Below are 13,558 nucleotides of genomic sequence, written 5' to 3'. Positions count from 1 at the left end.
AATCAATGGCATTTTAATATGAATCAATGATGCAAAGAAATTCATGAATTTTGCCATAAAGTTGAAATAATCAAAAATCTAACCCGACGTCTCATGGGTCAATATTTTTGATTATCATAACTTAATATGACAAATTTCCTAACGATAAAATAAATCAAAACAAATCAAGTTAGAATATAAAAAAAACATGAAATCAAATATCTAGGAAATCACCTAGTCCAACTCACGGTTGGCTCGAGGAATGGCGAGGAGCAGCTGGTTGAACTGCGATGGTGGCTCGTCGTTCGGAACAAGGGCTATCCGTCGGAGCTCCGGCGAGGTTCGGAAGTAACCAGACCTGCAGCAAAACAGAGGAGGCAGCAAATGGTCCTGTTCGGGCGTGGAGCCGCAAGCAGAGGAGCAGCAACGTCGGGCTACTGGGACTGATTCGGGTTGAGGCAGAGCACCAGTGGAGAGCTCCCGGAGGTACGGTGATGGTCCGGCAGAGGTGGCGTCTCACGGGTGTGTGGCAGCTCGATTCCGACGTCGCGGGTCAGCAGTGGAACTCGGAGCAGGAGCGGCGGGCTTCGGAGCTGAAAGCGGTGATGGCGCGGTGGCGTCGGTTTCAATGGCGGAACTTGGGCGTCGTGCTCCGGCGAAGGGAAAAACCGGCGTTACAGCGGGTCCAAGTTCTGGCTCGCGGGCGGAGCAACTTGGATTGCAGCATCGGGTCGCTGGTCTTCGGCTCCGAACAACGTCAGCGCGGTGAACAGGGATGTCGGGGCGAGTTCACGGGTGCGGAGGCGCAGCGGCGGAGGCGCGGCAGTGTCGGTTGCTGCAGAGGCGGAGTCGCGGTGGCTGAGGCGCGGTAGCGGCTGGCAGAGGCGTTGGAGATGGAGGAGTGGTGGTCGGCAGCTTGTTGGGCGTCGCAGAGAGCAGCAGTGCCGTGTAGAGCAGAAGCAAATGGGGGAAGAAAGTGAACAGTAGGGGTCTTGTCAACCTTTTTCTTTGTTTTCTTCTTTTTATTTCTTTCCCAATGACCGGTCACTTCCTCGCTTTCTCCCCTTTTCTTTTGACTTTTCTTCTTTTTCCCTCAAAAACTGAAACTCTTTTCTCTGTTTTCTCTGTTTTCCCTTTTCAATTTCTTTGACCACCTATTTTTGGACGAACAATGAAGAGAAGCCCCCGAAAGGTGAAGAAGAACCCCTCTATTTATAAAGCGAAAATTCGAGTTTGTTTCGCCGGTGGAGATTTTTGCTCAACCTCTCGCGTGGAGATTTTCGCTCAACTTCTCCAACAAAGAAATGGCTCCAAAATCCATTGTTGAATTATTTTGAATTCAAAATTTCTTTTCAAAATTTCCCTCTAATCTTTTATTTTCTAAAAAATTGAATCTAAATTAGGTGTCAACAAGATGTTAGCATTATTTTCATAAGCATTTTAATTGGGCGAATGCTAAACAAATTCAATCAAGGAGCACGCGAGCATGATTGAAATAGCAAGAAATCATGATGGGCCAAAAGGAGTCATCGGATATCAGAATATGTGCGGAGTAAGGAAAAAATAAAAGAAATGTACTCCAGGGATGTGCTTGCTAGGGCATGTGGATCACCTATCTACGGTTGATTACATAGTATAGTTGGTCAAACATTTACTCGATTCTGGACAAAGGTGAACCCATCAACCTACCATATTTCAGCTAGTCTAGAAGAGGAAATCATGGGAGTATTTTCTCATTTTAAGGGACAAAAGCTGAACCCATCAACCTAGCATATTTCAGCTAGTCTAGAGGAAGAAATCATGGGAGTATATTCTCATTTGAAGGCGCAGCAATTGAGCAGGGTAAAATAAAAGCAAAATAAAAAGGAAGACAAGAGACAAATGGGCAATGCTTTGCCGAGAATCATTCAGCTGAATGAAATATGAAAGGAAAACAAGAGGGGATCGATTTGATTGATTATGCATGAAAAGTGGGTTCTGACCAGCCATTCTTTATGGCAGATATTCAAATCTTGGTAAATGTGGAGCCAAATTTCTGGTCAAGTATCAAGAGCCAAGAAATCAGGTGAATGAGAATGAGAAATTTGATAAAAATGAAGAAATCAAAAGGAAAGATTAAGTATCCGGCTCTCTCCCCTCACGAAGGGAGGACGAAATCGCGTGGGATCTTTGGGGGTGGTGAGTCAATTTGCAGATCATGAATTAAGGCAACAAAAAAAGAAGTAAAGATTAACTCGAAATGGTGTCATTTTATAGATCATGATTAAGGCCAAAAGGAAGGAAAATTGACCATGGAAGGGGGTGCTCAGAGCCATTATAAACGGAGAGGAGAGGAGGAACACAGCATCATCATCAATTTTCTCAAATCATTGTCTCACTATACTAAGCTTTCTAGTGATCCCATGATGCTGTTGTCCCCAGCGCATACCACAGCGCATTCCATTTCTTAGTCCTCAGTCCTCAGCGCAAGTTTCCAATAGCGTTTGCAAAGCCTTGCCATTACCAAAGACCTCCAGTGCTACTACTTCCGAAACGTTACGCTTGCCGCTGCCATGCTGTCCTTCCTTGTCGCTTCTCACTGCTGCTGCGCTGCTGCTGTTTGCTACTGCATTATTGCTCTTCGTTGTCAATTTCTGCTATTCATTGCTGCTGTTTACTGCTGCTCACTCTTATTTACTGCTGTTCACTGCCGTTCGCTGTTGTTCATCGCTGTTTTGTTGCCATTCACTGCTGCTACTATGCCATCATCTCTGTTATTTGCTGTTGGTCATTGTTACTGCATCCTTTTTCCCGCAACATTGTGCTTCTGGTTCGAACTAATCTTCCTTAGTTAACTTTAAATAAGAAACCTTGCGGCAATGGACAAGATCATTCTTTAGCACGTCCAACTTATTGAATTCTTTTCTATTATTTATTCATGGTCGTGATCATTGGGTGTTCTTTTATCATTTGTTGTTTGCATAGTCATATTTTATATGTTGATGGCATGATATTACAAAAATCAGCAAAAGTTATGCAAAACATTTTCAAAATAAAGAAAAAAGGTACCAAATCCCTGTACTCATGAATTTTTGGTTTGTGGAAGTAAAATAACGCTTGCATTTTAGTGGGTGTCTAATCGACCCAAAATCGATTGTGGCGTCTTCGATAGGTAAGATAAATTGAGAACCAGGTTGTGATTGGTAAGACTTGGGAGAGTCTATGCTAAGCATTGTTTTTAGTAATCCCTTAACCTCCTTCAAGAAGGTTGCGACAATCATGTAGATGTAGCTTGGGGAATGCAAATTGATGACTGATTGATCCACAGGATCAGGAGTTTTCTACACATCTTTTGTTCACTTTTAATTCCTTTTGGTTGGCTAATAGTTTTTTACTAATTTCTCCTTGAGAATGCTTACATCTTCCAAAATTATACAGAGCATCATTTGTTTGATTGTTTATTTTTGGCACATGTTTTAGACCTTAATTTGTCTTAAGGGGTACGATCATGCTATTAGCTCAATAATGTTATCTATATCATATTTTTAATGAGTACTTGCAACATACAGCTAAGCTTTTAAGTGCAATATTATAACTTTTTTTGTAGTTATTCTACAACTTATCTTCTACGTTGCATTTTTTTTTGTCTTTTCTTCATGGAATTTTTTAATATTTTCTTCTCTAAAATTAAATTAAATTAAATTAAAAAGCTAAAAAAGCTAAAATTATATTTTAAAAACCAAATTAGAAATGGAAAATAAGGGCAAGGCCCTTGTCAGAGGGGCATTGCCATTGCCCATCGCCAAAGAGGGATGGTGGAGGTCATCGGCCTTGGGCAAGGGTGGCTGACCCTCCCAACCTCAAGTGAGGGTGAGGCCTTACTGGCCCCAAGTGTGGGCCTTTGAGGCTTGCCCAATTTTTGGTCGAGGCGCTTAGAGCAAAGTGACATTAGCCATTGCATGGGGTAGGGACCTCCGATGGCCTTGTCTAGCTATGAGAGTCTCTCATTCATTGCCGAGGTTGAGAGTTCAAAATCCATGGTATTAGCATTGTAAGTGAGAGGTCATGGTGGTGGGGTCCTGTGTTAGTCTCCCGATGTACTGACGTTGGTCCGAATGTGCCATTTGTGCCATCGAGGCGCTACTAGGGCCTTGTGACCACGTAAGGGGACTTAGGCAGATCCTCGGTTATCAAAGAAAAAAAAAATTCAAGCGTACATTATTGTTACACGCATGCATGGGTCGGGCTTGGGTCAAGCCCATTATGGGCTGCTCCAGTCCAAAACCCAACATGGTGTGATGTACTGGGCACATGTGATAGTTGCTCTTAAAATAGAGACAAAATCAGCTCACAATCTGACCTGTACGACACAGAGCAAGCTTGCTGGCTAGATCAAGCTCCAAAATGAAATAGACAACCTTGTATCATTGCAACATTCTCATTGTTGTTATACATGAGAGTCTATCTAATTGCAGTAACATGAACTTTGTTTCCTCTTAGCTATTGCAAATATCAAATCAGATAGAAATACGAAAGCGAAGGAATAACAGGTGAAGTACTAGTACTTTAGTAACCATTTGCTTCCATTTGAATTTCCTCCAAGAATGCATTGAGATTCCTGTCCGATGACCCACCTTCTTTGGCAGCTTCTCTTGCCAAACCCTTCCACTTCTTGGCATTCCTTCTAATTTCCTCTCCCTCCTCTCCATCTCCCACCACCAATTCCAAGCACCTCTTGATCTCATCTCCTTCCACTATGCCTCTCTCATTCGTGTTCACCCTCACCCCAACCTTCCATTCATTCTCGATGAGCATGGCATTGGTTTGTTGGTCACCCCATTGTGGGAATGCCACCATTGGGACCCCACAAGTCAAGCTCTCAAAGGTTGAGTTCCAACCACTATGAGTCACGAAACACCCTACCGAAGCATGGGACAGCACCTCGACTTGAGAGCACCATGGCACTATCATTCCCTTTTGCTCCAATTCCTCCATACAGCTCAACTGATCTTCCTGTCCCCCTACTTCCTCTTCTTTGTCCTTCCTAATCACCCACAAGAAAGGATGGCTAGTGCTTAGCAAGCCGCGTGCCATCTCCTCCTTTTGAGCATTAGATAGCACAGAGATGCTTCCGAATGATACATAGATCACCGAACCTTCAGGCTTGGTATCTAGCCACTGGATGTAGTCTTTCGAACCTCGGAAGAGATCTGCCCCGAAGGATTTGTCCAAGGGATCTTGTCCATCCAGAAATGCCGAAGGAATTAGTGGGCCGATCCCAAACATGGTGACGTTGCCAATGACTTTCAGTGGCCTTGGCTCTAGTGCATCGAAAGTGTTCACGAGTACCCTTGGATTCTTCTCTTCCTTGAATACTTCGAACTGCACTCGCATAAGCGGCAGAGAAAAAGCATATTGGTTTTCGGGTGTGAAAAATGAGGGGACGTCTCGGGAAGTTAACGGCGGCAATCCCGGTAGGTGGAGTGATGCCGAAGGATCATCCTTGCCTAGGTTTCTGATAATATCACCATAACTATTGAAATAATAGTAATATATATCAAGAAGGGTGGCAGGTTGAACCCAAACGAGCGTAGAGGGGATTTGAAGAGAATAAGCCACCTGAGCAACCCAAGGAATGATTGTGGTATAAAATATGCATGCGAATTTGCAGCCTTCGTTAAGGCTAGTAACGACAAGGTCTCTCAAAGTTTCCGAACCCAGCCGCACAATGTCGGCCATGTACTGCTCGAGGTCAATCCCGGGCCTAAGCCCCTCCTCAGACCCATCGGAGAAGGAGGCGAAGGACAAACCTTCAGGTGGGTCGGACTTGGCCATGCGGTGGTAAGCCGACCCTGCAGTAGCGAAGGTGACGTGCGCGCCAGTGTGTAGAAGACGCTTGGCGAGTTGGAGGGCCGGGTTGATGAGGCCTTGGGCGGGGAATGCTACTACAAGATAATTGAGGGGAGCCATGGTTTAGGGTTGATGCTGAAACTTTTTTTTCTCTTTCTTTTTGAGTTTTTGGTGCAAGAATAGAGCGTTCATTGTTCCTTTTATATACTTTACTGGGATCTGAAGGCTTGCGTAGATGATGACGAAAAAGAGAAGGCAGCTGTTGAATTTGAATACGGATATGCATTTTTAAGCGATGAAGTATCATTTGATTTACCCATTAAAAACATGGGTTGTCTGAATTCGCATTCTCTGCGGTTCCTATAAAATGTTGAGGTCGAGTTTCATTATTCTCAGGGCAAGAAGAAGAAGCGAAAACAATGACAACCACATATGCTTCTGCATATGATAAATGATATATTTGGCTTATCTTTCCCGAGTGAAGTGTTTTAATCGCATAAATGATTTGATGTTTCCTTGTTCAGTCAACTGAAGTGTTTTAATCGCATTTTGGCTCTCTTTGTCCTTGCTCAGTCGTGTAGGGGACACAATCATGGGGGCCTTCAAAAACCTACCAGTCCACTGCATATATTCAGTTTTTCATTAACTAATCAAACACCCCTTACGTATATATATATATAAAATTTATATCTGACAAGAACATTACTTGTAAGAAGTCACCAATAATTGCTCTTAAAAAAATTACAAGACTTATCGGGACAGAATCGAAATCCGAATCCGTTTGCATTATCAAGCATGTGGCCGACACAAAAACTCAAAGTTGAACTCCGGTGGAGAAGTTGATGTCGAGTGGATTTCCGACACTGCGAGTTGTGATTTGGACTAAAAATGAAATTCAAGTGACGCAAGAGCAAAGCAAAGCAGTTGAAAATGAAGAGAATGAAGATATATGTTTGAATGGATGGTAAATATGATAAGTCGTGCAGATTTTGATTCCGGAGACACTTTTGTTAGATCATTCTATCGATACTTATAGGTCCTTGGATTATTGAAGGGATGATTGACATTTATCGACTGAAAATTTTAATGATACCATGTGAATTGCTAGAAAAATGTGATGTATCATGGAGTGAATCCTCATTAGTCATTGCTAATGAAATGTCAATGATTTAGGCTCTCCTATATTCCTTTTATTACAGTTTTTTTAAAACCCAATAGCCTTCTATTAGATTGTAGCAAAATACATTCGTTATCTTTTATCTCTTCAACAAAGTTAAGCGATTGGCTTGAGATGAAAACTACGGGGAAATTACCTAATCAATTTAAAATTTATTATGCCGATACCAATTCAGTTATAAACTTTTCAATTTTGCTAATTTAGCCATAAAACTTTATGAAAAATTCTAACATAGTTCCTCCAGCCAATTTTCGCCAATAATAGCTAACATGATGATATGTCACATAAAATGATTGGCGATAATTGGACCACCATGTCTGTGATTTCTGTTGAAAATAGACCAGATATACTATATTGGAGTTTTACGCAAATATTTAGAACTAAATTGGTAAAATTGATATTTTAATACTGAATTGACATCCGAACAATAGGTTTAAAACTAGTTAGGTAATTTTTCTATGAAAAATAGCTTGTTACAAATAGTTTCTAATAGGATTGAAAGATAGTAATTTGTCCTCATGAGAATTTATTATCTATTGGACATTTATCAGGATCTACTTATATAGTTTGAAAGCATAATTTACCACAAGTATTCTTAGACTTATTAATTCTTAGAACTAATAGACTATAGAACAATAGGTACATCATGAATTTACTAAGATCATTGATTAGTCACCCTATCTATAATTGTATAGAATAACAGTATTGCTTGCCACAAGAATTGAAAATTTTCTAATCTATATTCCTTCATGAAGAAAAACATAAACACTAACGGATAGTCAGATAATAGTACCATAATCACAAATACATCTCAGAATTTCTAAAATTAGTATATTGACTATGTTATGTATATTGGGATAATTGGGGATGAAGCAATTGAAATTAGAAGATGATCATGAGGAAGAAGAGAAAAGAAAGAGGATAAAGTATCGTTGATGTTAGAGAGAGATGACTACAAAGAAGGTGATGATGTAGATGTATATGTAGATGTAGATTGGGGAATGCAAATTGATGATTGATTGATCCATAAGATGAAGAGTTTTCTACACATCTTTTGTTCACTTCTAATTCTTTTTGGTTCACTTGTAGCTTTTTCTCCTCAGGAATGCTTACATCTTCCAAAAATATATAGAGCATCACTTGTTTGATCTTGTTTATTTTTTGACTATCACACTATTAGCTCAACAATATTTTCTTTTTCATATTTTTAAAAGTTAACACCACGAAAAATATCAAACTAGTATAGTTATGACAAACTTACCATAGACTAATTTTTTGACAACCAAAAACCTGAAATTAGTACATTTGTGACAAATTTACCATCTTTTAATTTATGTGAAATTGGATTAATACCATGAAAACTCACAAACTGTAATAGATGGTAAAACCTCAAATTAATATACCCGTCAACTGTCATGTGTCATCTAATTTAGTAATGTAACTAAAATTTAACAGAAATTAATAGAGGATAAATTTGTCGCAAATGTATTAATTTAGATTTTTCATGGTCAAAAGATTTTTTTAATATAAATTTGTCACACATGTATTAATTTGGAGTTTTTTTGTAGTATTAACCCTATTTTTTATCAATATCTATAACGTGTAGCAAAGGTTTTATGAGGAATATTATCTTTTTGTAGTTAATTCTACAACCAAATATTTTCTATCTATCTATCTATTGACCTAACTATCTATCTAGGGGAAAATTACCCGAGCAAGTTTAGACCTATTGCACTCGTACCAATTCAGTCATAAACATTTTAATTTAACCAATTTTTTTTTTTTGGTAAGTTTTAATTTAACCAATTTACTCCTACATCTCTTGATAATATGCTAATGTAGTCCATTCAAGCAATTTTAACGAAAATCGTTAATTTTATTACCAACCATCTGATGTGGCACTGTCGACTTTTTTATTGACTTTTTTGAATTTTAAATTAGTATGTAATTTTCGGAAAGGTGTTGATAAGAGAGAGAACTAGGTACTAGCTCAAGAATAATGCTATAGTTGAAATTGACTTTTTTGAACATACCTTATTGACTTTTTTGAATTTTAAATTAGTATCTTTTTGTAGGTGCATTTATTTTTTATTTGCCTTTATTGTTAGTGATTTTGGGTTTTAAATTAATAGGCTGGACCAACAAGAATTAATTATCTTGTGAAAATTTAAGATTTGATGCTCTCGCTTAAAGTTGGGAATATTAAGGAGGATAAGGAATATTCTAAAATATTTTGATGGATATCTCAAAGATTTTAGAATTGGATAATGGAGTTTTATCTAAAGAAAAAATTCCAAATTTATCTTCAATCGCCGGCCAAGCACACCTATGGCTTCAGCGAGCCAAGGCAGACTAAGTCCTTCTTCGCCGAAGAGGAGTTTTTTTGAAAAAATTCAGAAATAAGTGAAGAGAAAGGTCAAGTGTTAGAAAAGTCAGAACGTGCCTACCCGTCTCTCTAGCCATCTCCATAAGATCGCCTCGCCACGCTGCAGGACGTGTGTGCGACCACCACCGCTAGCCCTCCTCCGCTTTTCGCCGGTAATCGATCCGCTCAACGTCGCCTGCTGTTAAGCCGAAGCCCTGCGACCACTGGAAGGAGAAAAGCTAAAAAGGGAGAAAATAAGATAAAACGCCGCCACTCGTGTCCACCACCGAGAGCGACGAATTTAGAATTGTATCCATATTAGTGCCCGGTCCGTGACCAGTCGCTGCTGCAGACCCGGTGGTCCGCTCGACGCCAGCACATAAGATAGCTTCCCCTCGCCAGCCCGGAGCTCCGATTCCGACGCCCTCCGACGATCAGAACCCGCTGCCCGAAGATCAGCCGCACGAAAACCGTGGGTGAAGAAAGCCAACTCCATCACTTTAGTATTTTGTAGGCATTATCCGCATGATCAAAATTGAGCGGAATGACTACATTCTAAAATTATCAAGAAATTTAAGATTGGATTGACACAATTGAAAAGTTTGAAAATAATTAATATAATGCAATATATTTAAGATTTTTTTTGGTAATTTTCGTAATAAGAGATAAAAATATCATGCCTATGAATCATTGATATTAGGTGTTGATAAGAGAGAGAACTAGGTACTAGCTCAAGAATAATGCTATAGTTGAAATGTCCAAAATGACTTGCACATTTTGAACATACCTTAATCAAATCATTTATAACATTGTAATGTCATTATCGGTCATTTAGTTTTAATTATTGCATTTCTGGTTTTGGATCCCGAGACAAAATATCTTTCATCAAGTGTTATGTTTTGGTTTTTATTAGAAGAGACTTAGGTTCTAGTATGTTTTGCAATATTTAATTGCTTGAGTAATGTTGGTGATATATATATATTTTATAGTCTCGAATCTAATGTTGTTTAGTACAAGCTTAGAATTAATGATAATCAATGTCGAAATCAAATCAACAGTTTGATCCAAACACACTTTAACACATTAATGAAAGCCCATTAAGATTAAAGTGGTTTGTATCAAATGATTTTCACTCTTTTTTTTTTGCTTAACTAATTTTAAACCAAAATTAACATGAAAAATCTAATGAAACTAGTCAAAATCTAATTTCTAAAGTTCTTCTAATTTTTTAGCTTTTTCCTTAAGAATTCTGAGTTTTTGGAACTTTTTAATTCTAGAGAGAAAAAAAAAAAAAACCCCCTCCGGTCGATCAAAGGATTCTGCCCGAATATTGGTTTAACCCGGACTGTAGAGGTCCGGGTTGGGAAGGGCCTGGTCCCAGTGTGGCCCTAACCTGATGGGTTCGGGCTGTTTCATCAAAGAAAGCCCAAATTTCTGATTTCTATTTAAGTAACTATGCCCAAAACCAAAGTCAGCCCACATTCTTAGTCCAGATTCACATAATCCTCTAACCCATGTTTTTATGCTTCTATTATTCAATTTTTCTTGTTCGTCCCCTTCTTCTCCACGCCTCCACCTACGCAGGTCTTCTGAATATGTTATCGCCGGCACTCTCACCACCGAACAACCAACCATCGTCCACTCCGAACGACACTCGTCGCCGACCACTAGATTTGTCGGCGGCTATCATCATCTACCTTTTCGGCCAATCCACGAAAACGGTTGAAAGAAAACGGTGGAAAGGCGGCGAAATGACTAAACCATCGACGCTCGGGAATGCTGACTACAACACAATAGCCTCAACAGAATGGATATAACAGATGGACACTCGGTTTTGCCCGAGAACAGGGAGCGCGAAAACAGATCTAACTGAGGCATTACGTCTGAGCAGGTGGTGTGCGACATCGAACGAAGGGTTTCCGGCTTTACTGGGACTCGAAACGGGGCTGGGATTCTCAGCAAACATCAAACGACGCCCAGCGACCTAGCTAAAGATCTACGGGGGCCGGAGTTAGCGCGAGCCGAATGGCCACGAACCCCGGCGCGGCGTACCCAAAAGGGCAGCAAACAAAGGGAAAGAAACGGAGGCTTACCGGTTCGGGCTTGAGGACGTCTACGAAGAGCGTTCGTCGGACGGAGATCGCCCGTGGCCAAGGTGTCGGCCGAGGCTCCCTCCCTCTCGCTTTCCGTTCAGTCTTAGCTCTCACTCTCTCGCCTTTACTCTCCGGCGGCTCTCTCTCCCCCCGAACGAACCCCGAAAGGAGTCCCCTTTTCCGGCTGACTCCCCCACTTTCACTTTTAAGCTCAGCCAGCGAGTGTGCATGGCTCCTGCCGCCGCCAGCTGCCTTGCCGGCTGAGCCCCCGCTGGCAGGCTCGGCCTCACTTTTTTTTTTTTTTTTTTTTTTTTAAAAATAATAATAATAATAAAAAAATAAAAAATAAAATAAAATAATAATAATAATAATAATATTATAAATAATTGTTCTTTTAATTAATTTTCTATTTTTTTCTTTTAAGGAAATTACTACTAATGCAAATGCTTCTAATGTTTATATGCCATACAATTTAATGAAAATTATTTTTACTAAGGTTTATAAATTAATCCTCAATTTTATATGCAATTAATAAATAATTAAATGGGTCATTAAAATTTTGATGCCAACAGTACTCGAAAGATTAAATTAGTCAATAATGTCTAATAACAACAAATATATATGTACATATATATATTTGTTGAAAATGTACAAAATGACTAAGTATTTGAGATTGTAACCGATTTGGTCCATTGGATAAGTGGGTAGTTCCATGCTTAGAACTAAGAATTGAATTGGTGTTCACCAGTTTTACTAAATTGAAACTAGAAATTGGACTGGTCCCATGAGAATCGCTAGTTCTAGACATCAACTATTTATGTATGTTGGGATAATTTTGGATAAAGAAATTGAAATTAGAAGATGATCATGAGGAGGAAGAACAAAAGAAAGAGGAGGAAGTATTGTTGATGTTAGAGAGAGATGACTACCAAGAAGGTGATTATGTAGATGTAGATTAAGGAATGCAAGTTGATGATTTATTGATACATAAGAACGGGTTTTTTTTTCCTTGATAAGATCAGGAGATTTCTACGTTTTTTTTTTTGGTTCTCTTCTAATTTGTTTTGGTTAGCTAGGGGTGCATGACAACCATTATGTTCCAGAAATAGTTTCTGGAACATAAATATATTTTTCTATTTCTATTTCTAGAAGAGTTTCTAAGAAAAATAACCGTTTGATAACGAGACAAAATTTCTACTCTAAAAATAGAAATTTGTTTGATAACGATACAAAATTTCTTCATTTCCGGGTCGTCGACCGTCGACCGGCGGCCGGGCGGCCGGCGGTGCGGCGATGACCGGTGGCGGCGGCAATGACGGCGGCGGGCGACCGCGACCTACGGCGGCGGCGGCGGGCGGCGACGGCGGGCCGGCGGCGATGGCGGGTGGCAGCGGGCGGCAACCGGCGGAGGAGGAGGCGGAGGCAAGACGTCATAGAGGAGATGAGAGTTACCGAAATTAGGGTTTGTGGGAGAAATTATTTCTGATTTCTTTTGAAATAGAGAAGTAGATTTTTCTATTTCGATTTCTCTTCCAAATCTATTTCGGAATAGAAATCTATTCCAAAAATAGAAAAGCGGGATAGGTTTATCAAACGGATTTCTATTCCGTAAAATAGTGTCTAACAGAAAAATTATTTCTAGAATAGAAATTTTGGTTATCATGCGCCCCCAGTAGCTATTTCTAATTTCTCCTCATGAATGTTTACATCTTCCAAAATTATACGGAGCATCAATTGTTTGATCTTTTATTTTTGGCACATGTTTTAGACGTTAATTTGTCTGAAGGGGGTACAATCATACTATTAGCTCAATGATGCGCTCTATATTGTGTTTTTAATAAGTACTTGCAACTTATAGCTAAGCTTTTATATGCCATGTCAAATTTTCGTGGACTTATTTTATAACCCTATTTTCTACGTTACATTTTTTTATTTGTTTTTTCTACGTGGCATTTTGTGATTTTCTTCTCTAATTTTTATTTAAAAAAATAAAAAAAAAAAGAATGCTAAAATTTTATTTTAGGAAACCAAATTAGAAAAAAGAACAAGGGCAAGGCCCTCCTTAGAAGGGGGGGTTGCCATTGCCCATCGCCCTAGCAAGATCAAGCTCCAAAA

The 13,558-nt window shown here is 39.6% G+C and overlaps 1 protein-coding gene across 1 annotated transcript; it reads right to left on the bottom strand.

Moving 5' to 3' along the window:
• Window positions 1-4,363: 4,363 nt before the first annotated feature.
• LOC104428681 (phloretin 4'-O-glucosyltransferase) lies at window positions 4,364-5,965 on the bottom strand. Its single transcript, XM_010041642.3, has one exon. The coding sequence runs from the start codon at window positions 5,926-5,928 to the stop codon at window positions 4,525-4,527; it is 1,404 nt and encodes a 467-aa protein (XP_010039944.2). The 5' UTR covers window positions 5,929-5,965; the 3' UTR covers window positions 4,364-4,524.
• Window positions 5,966-13,558: the final 7,593 nt, after the last annotated feature.

Source organism: Eucalyptus grandis, chromosome 8 (assembly GCF_016545825.1).
Source record: "Eucalyptus grandis isolate ANBG69807.140 chromosome 8, ASM1654582v1, whole genome shotgun sequence".
NCBI lineage: Eukaryota > Viridiplantae > Streptophyta > Magnoliopsida > Myrtales > Myrtaceae > Eucalyptus > Eucalyptus grandis.
The sequence above is the reverse complement of the archived record's forward strand: the minus strand, read 5'-3'. Positions and strand labels throughout refer to the sequence as shown.

What these genes read in the sequence shown, in the direction of transcription:
- LOC104428681 (XM_010041642.3), bottom strand. Translation starts at nt 5,928, where the DNA reads ATGGCTCCCCTCAATTATCTTGTAGTAGCATTCCCCGCCCAAGGCCTC.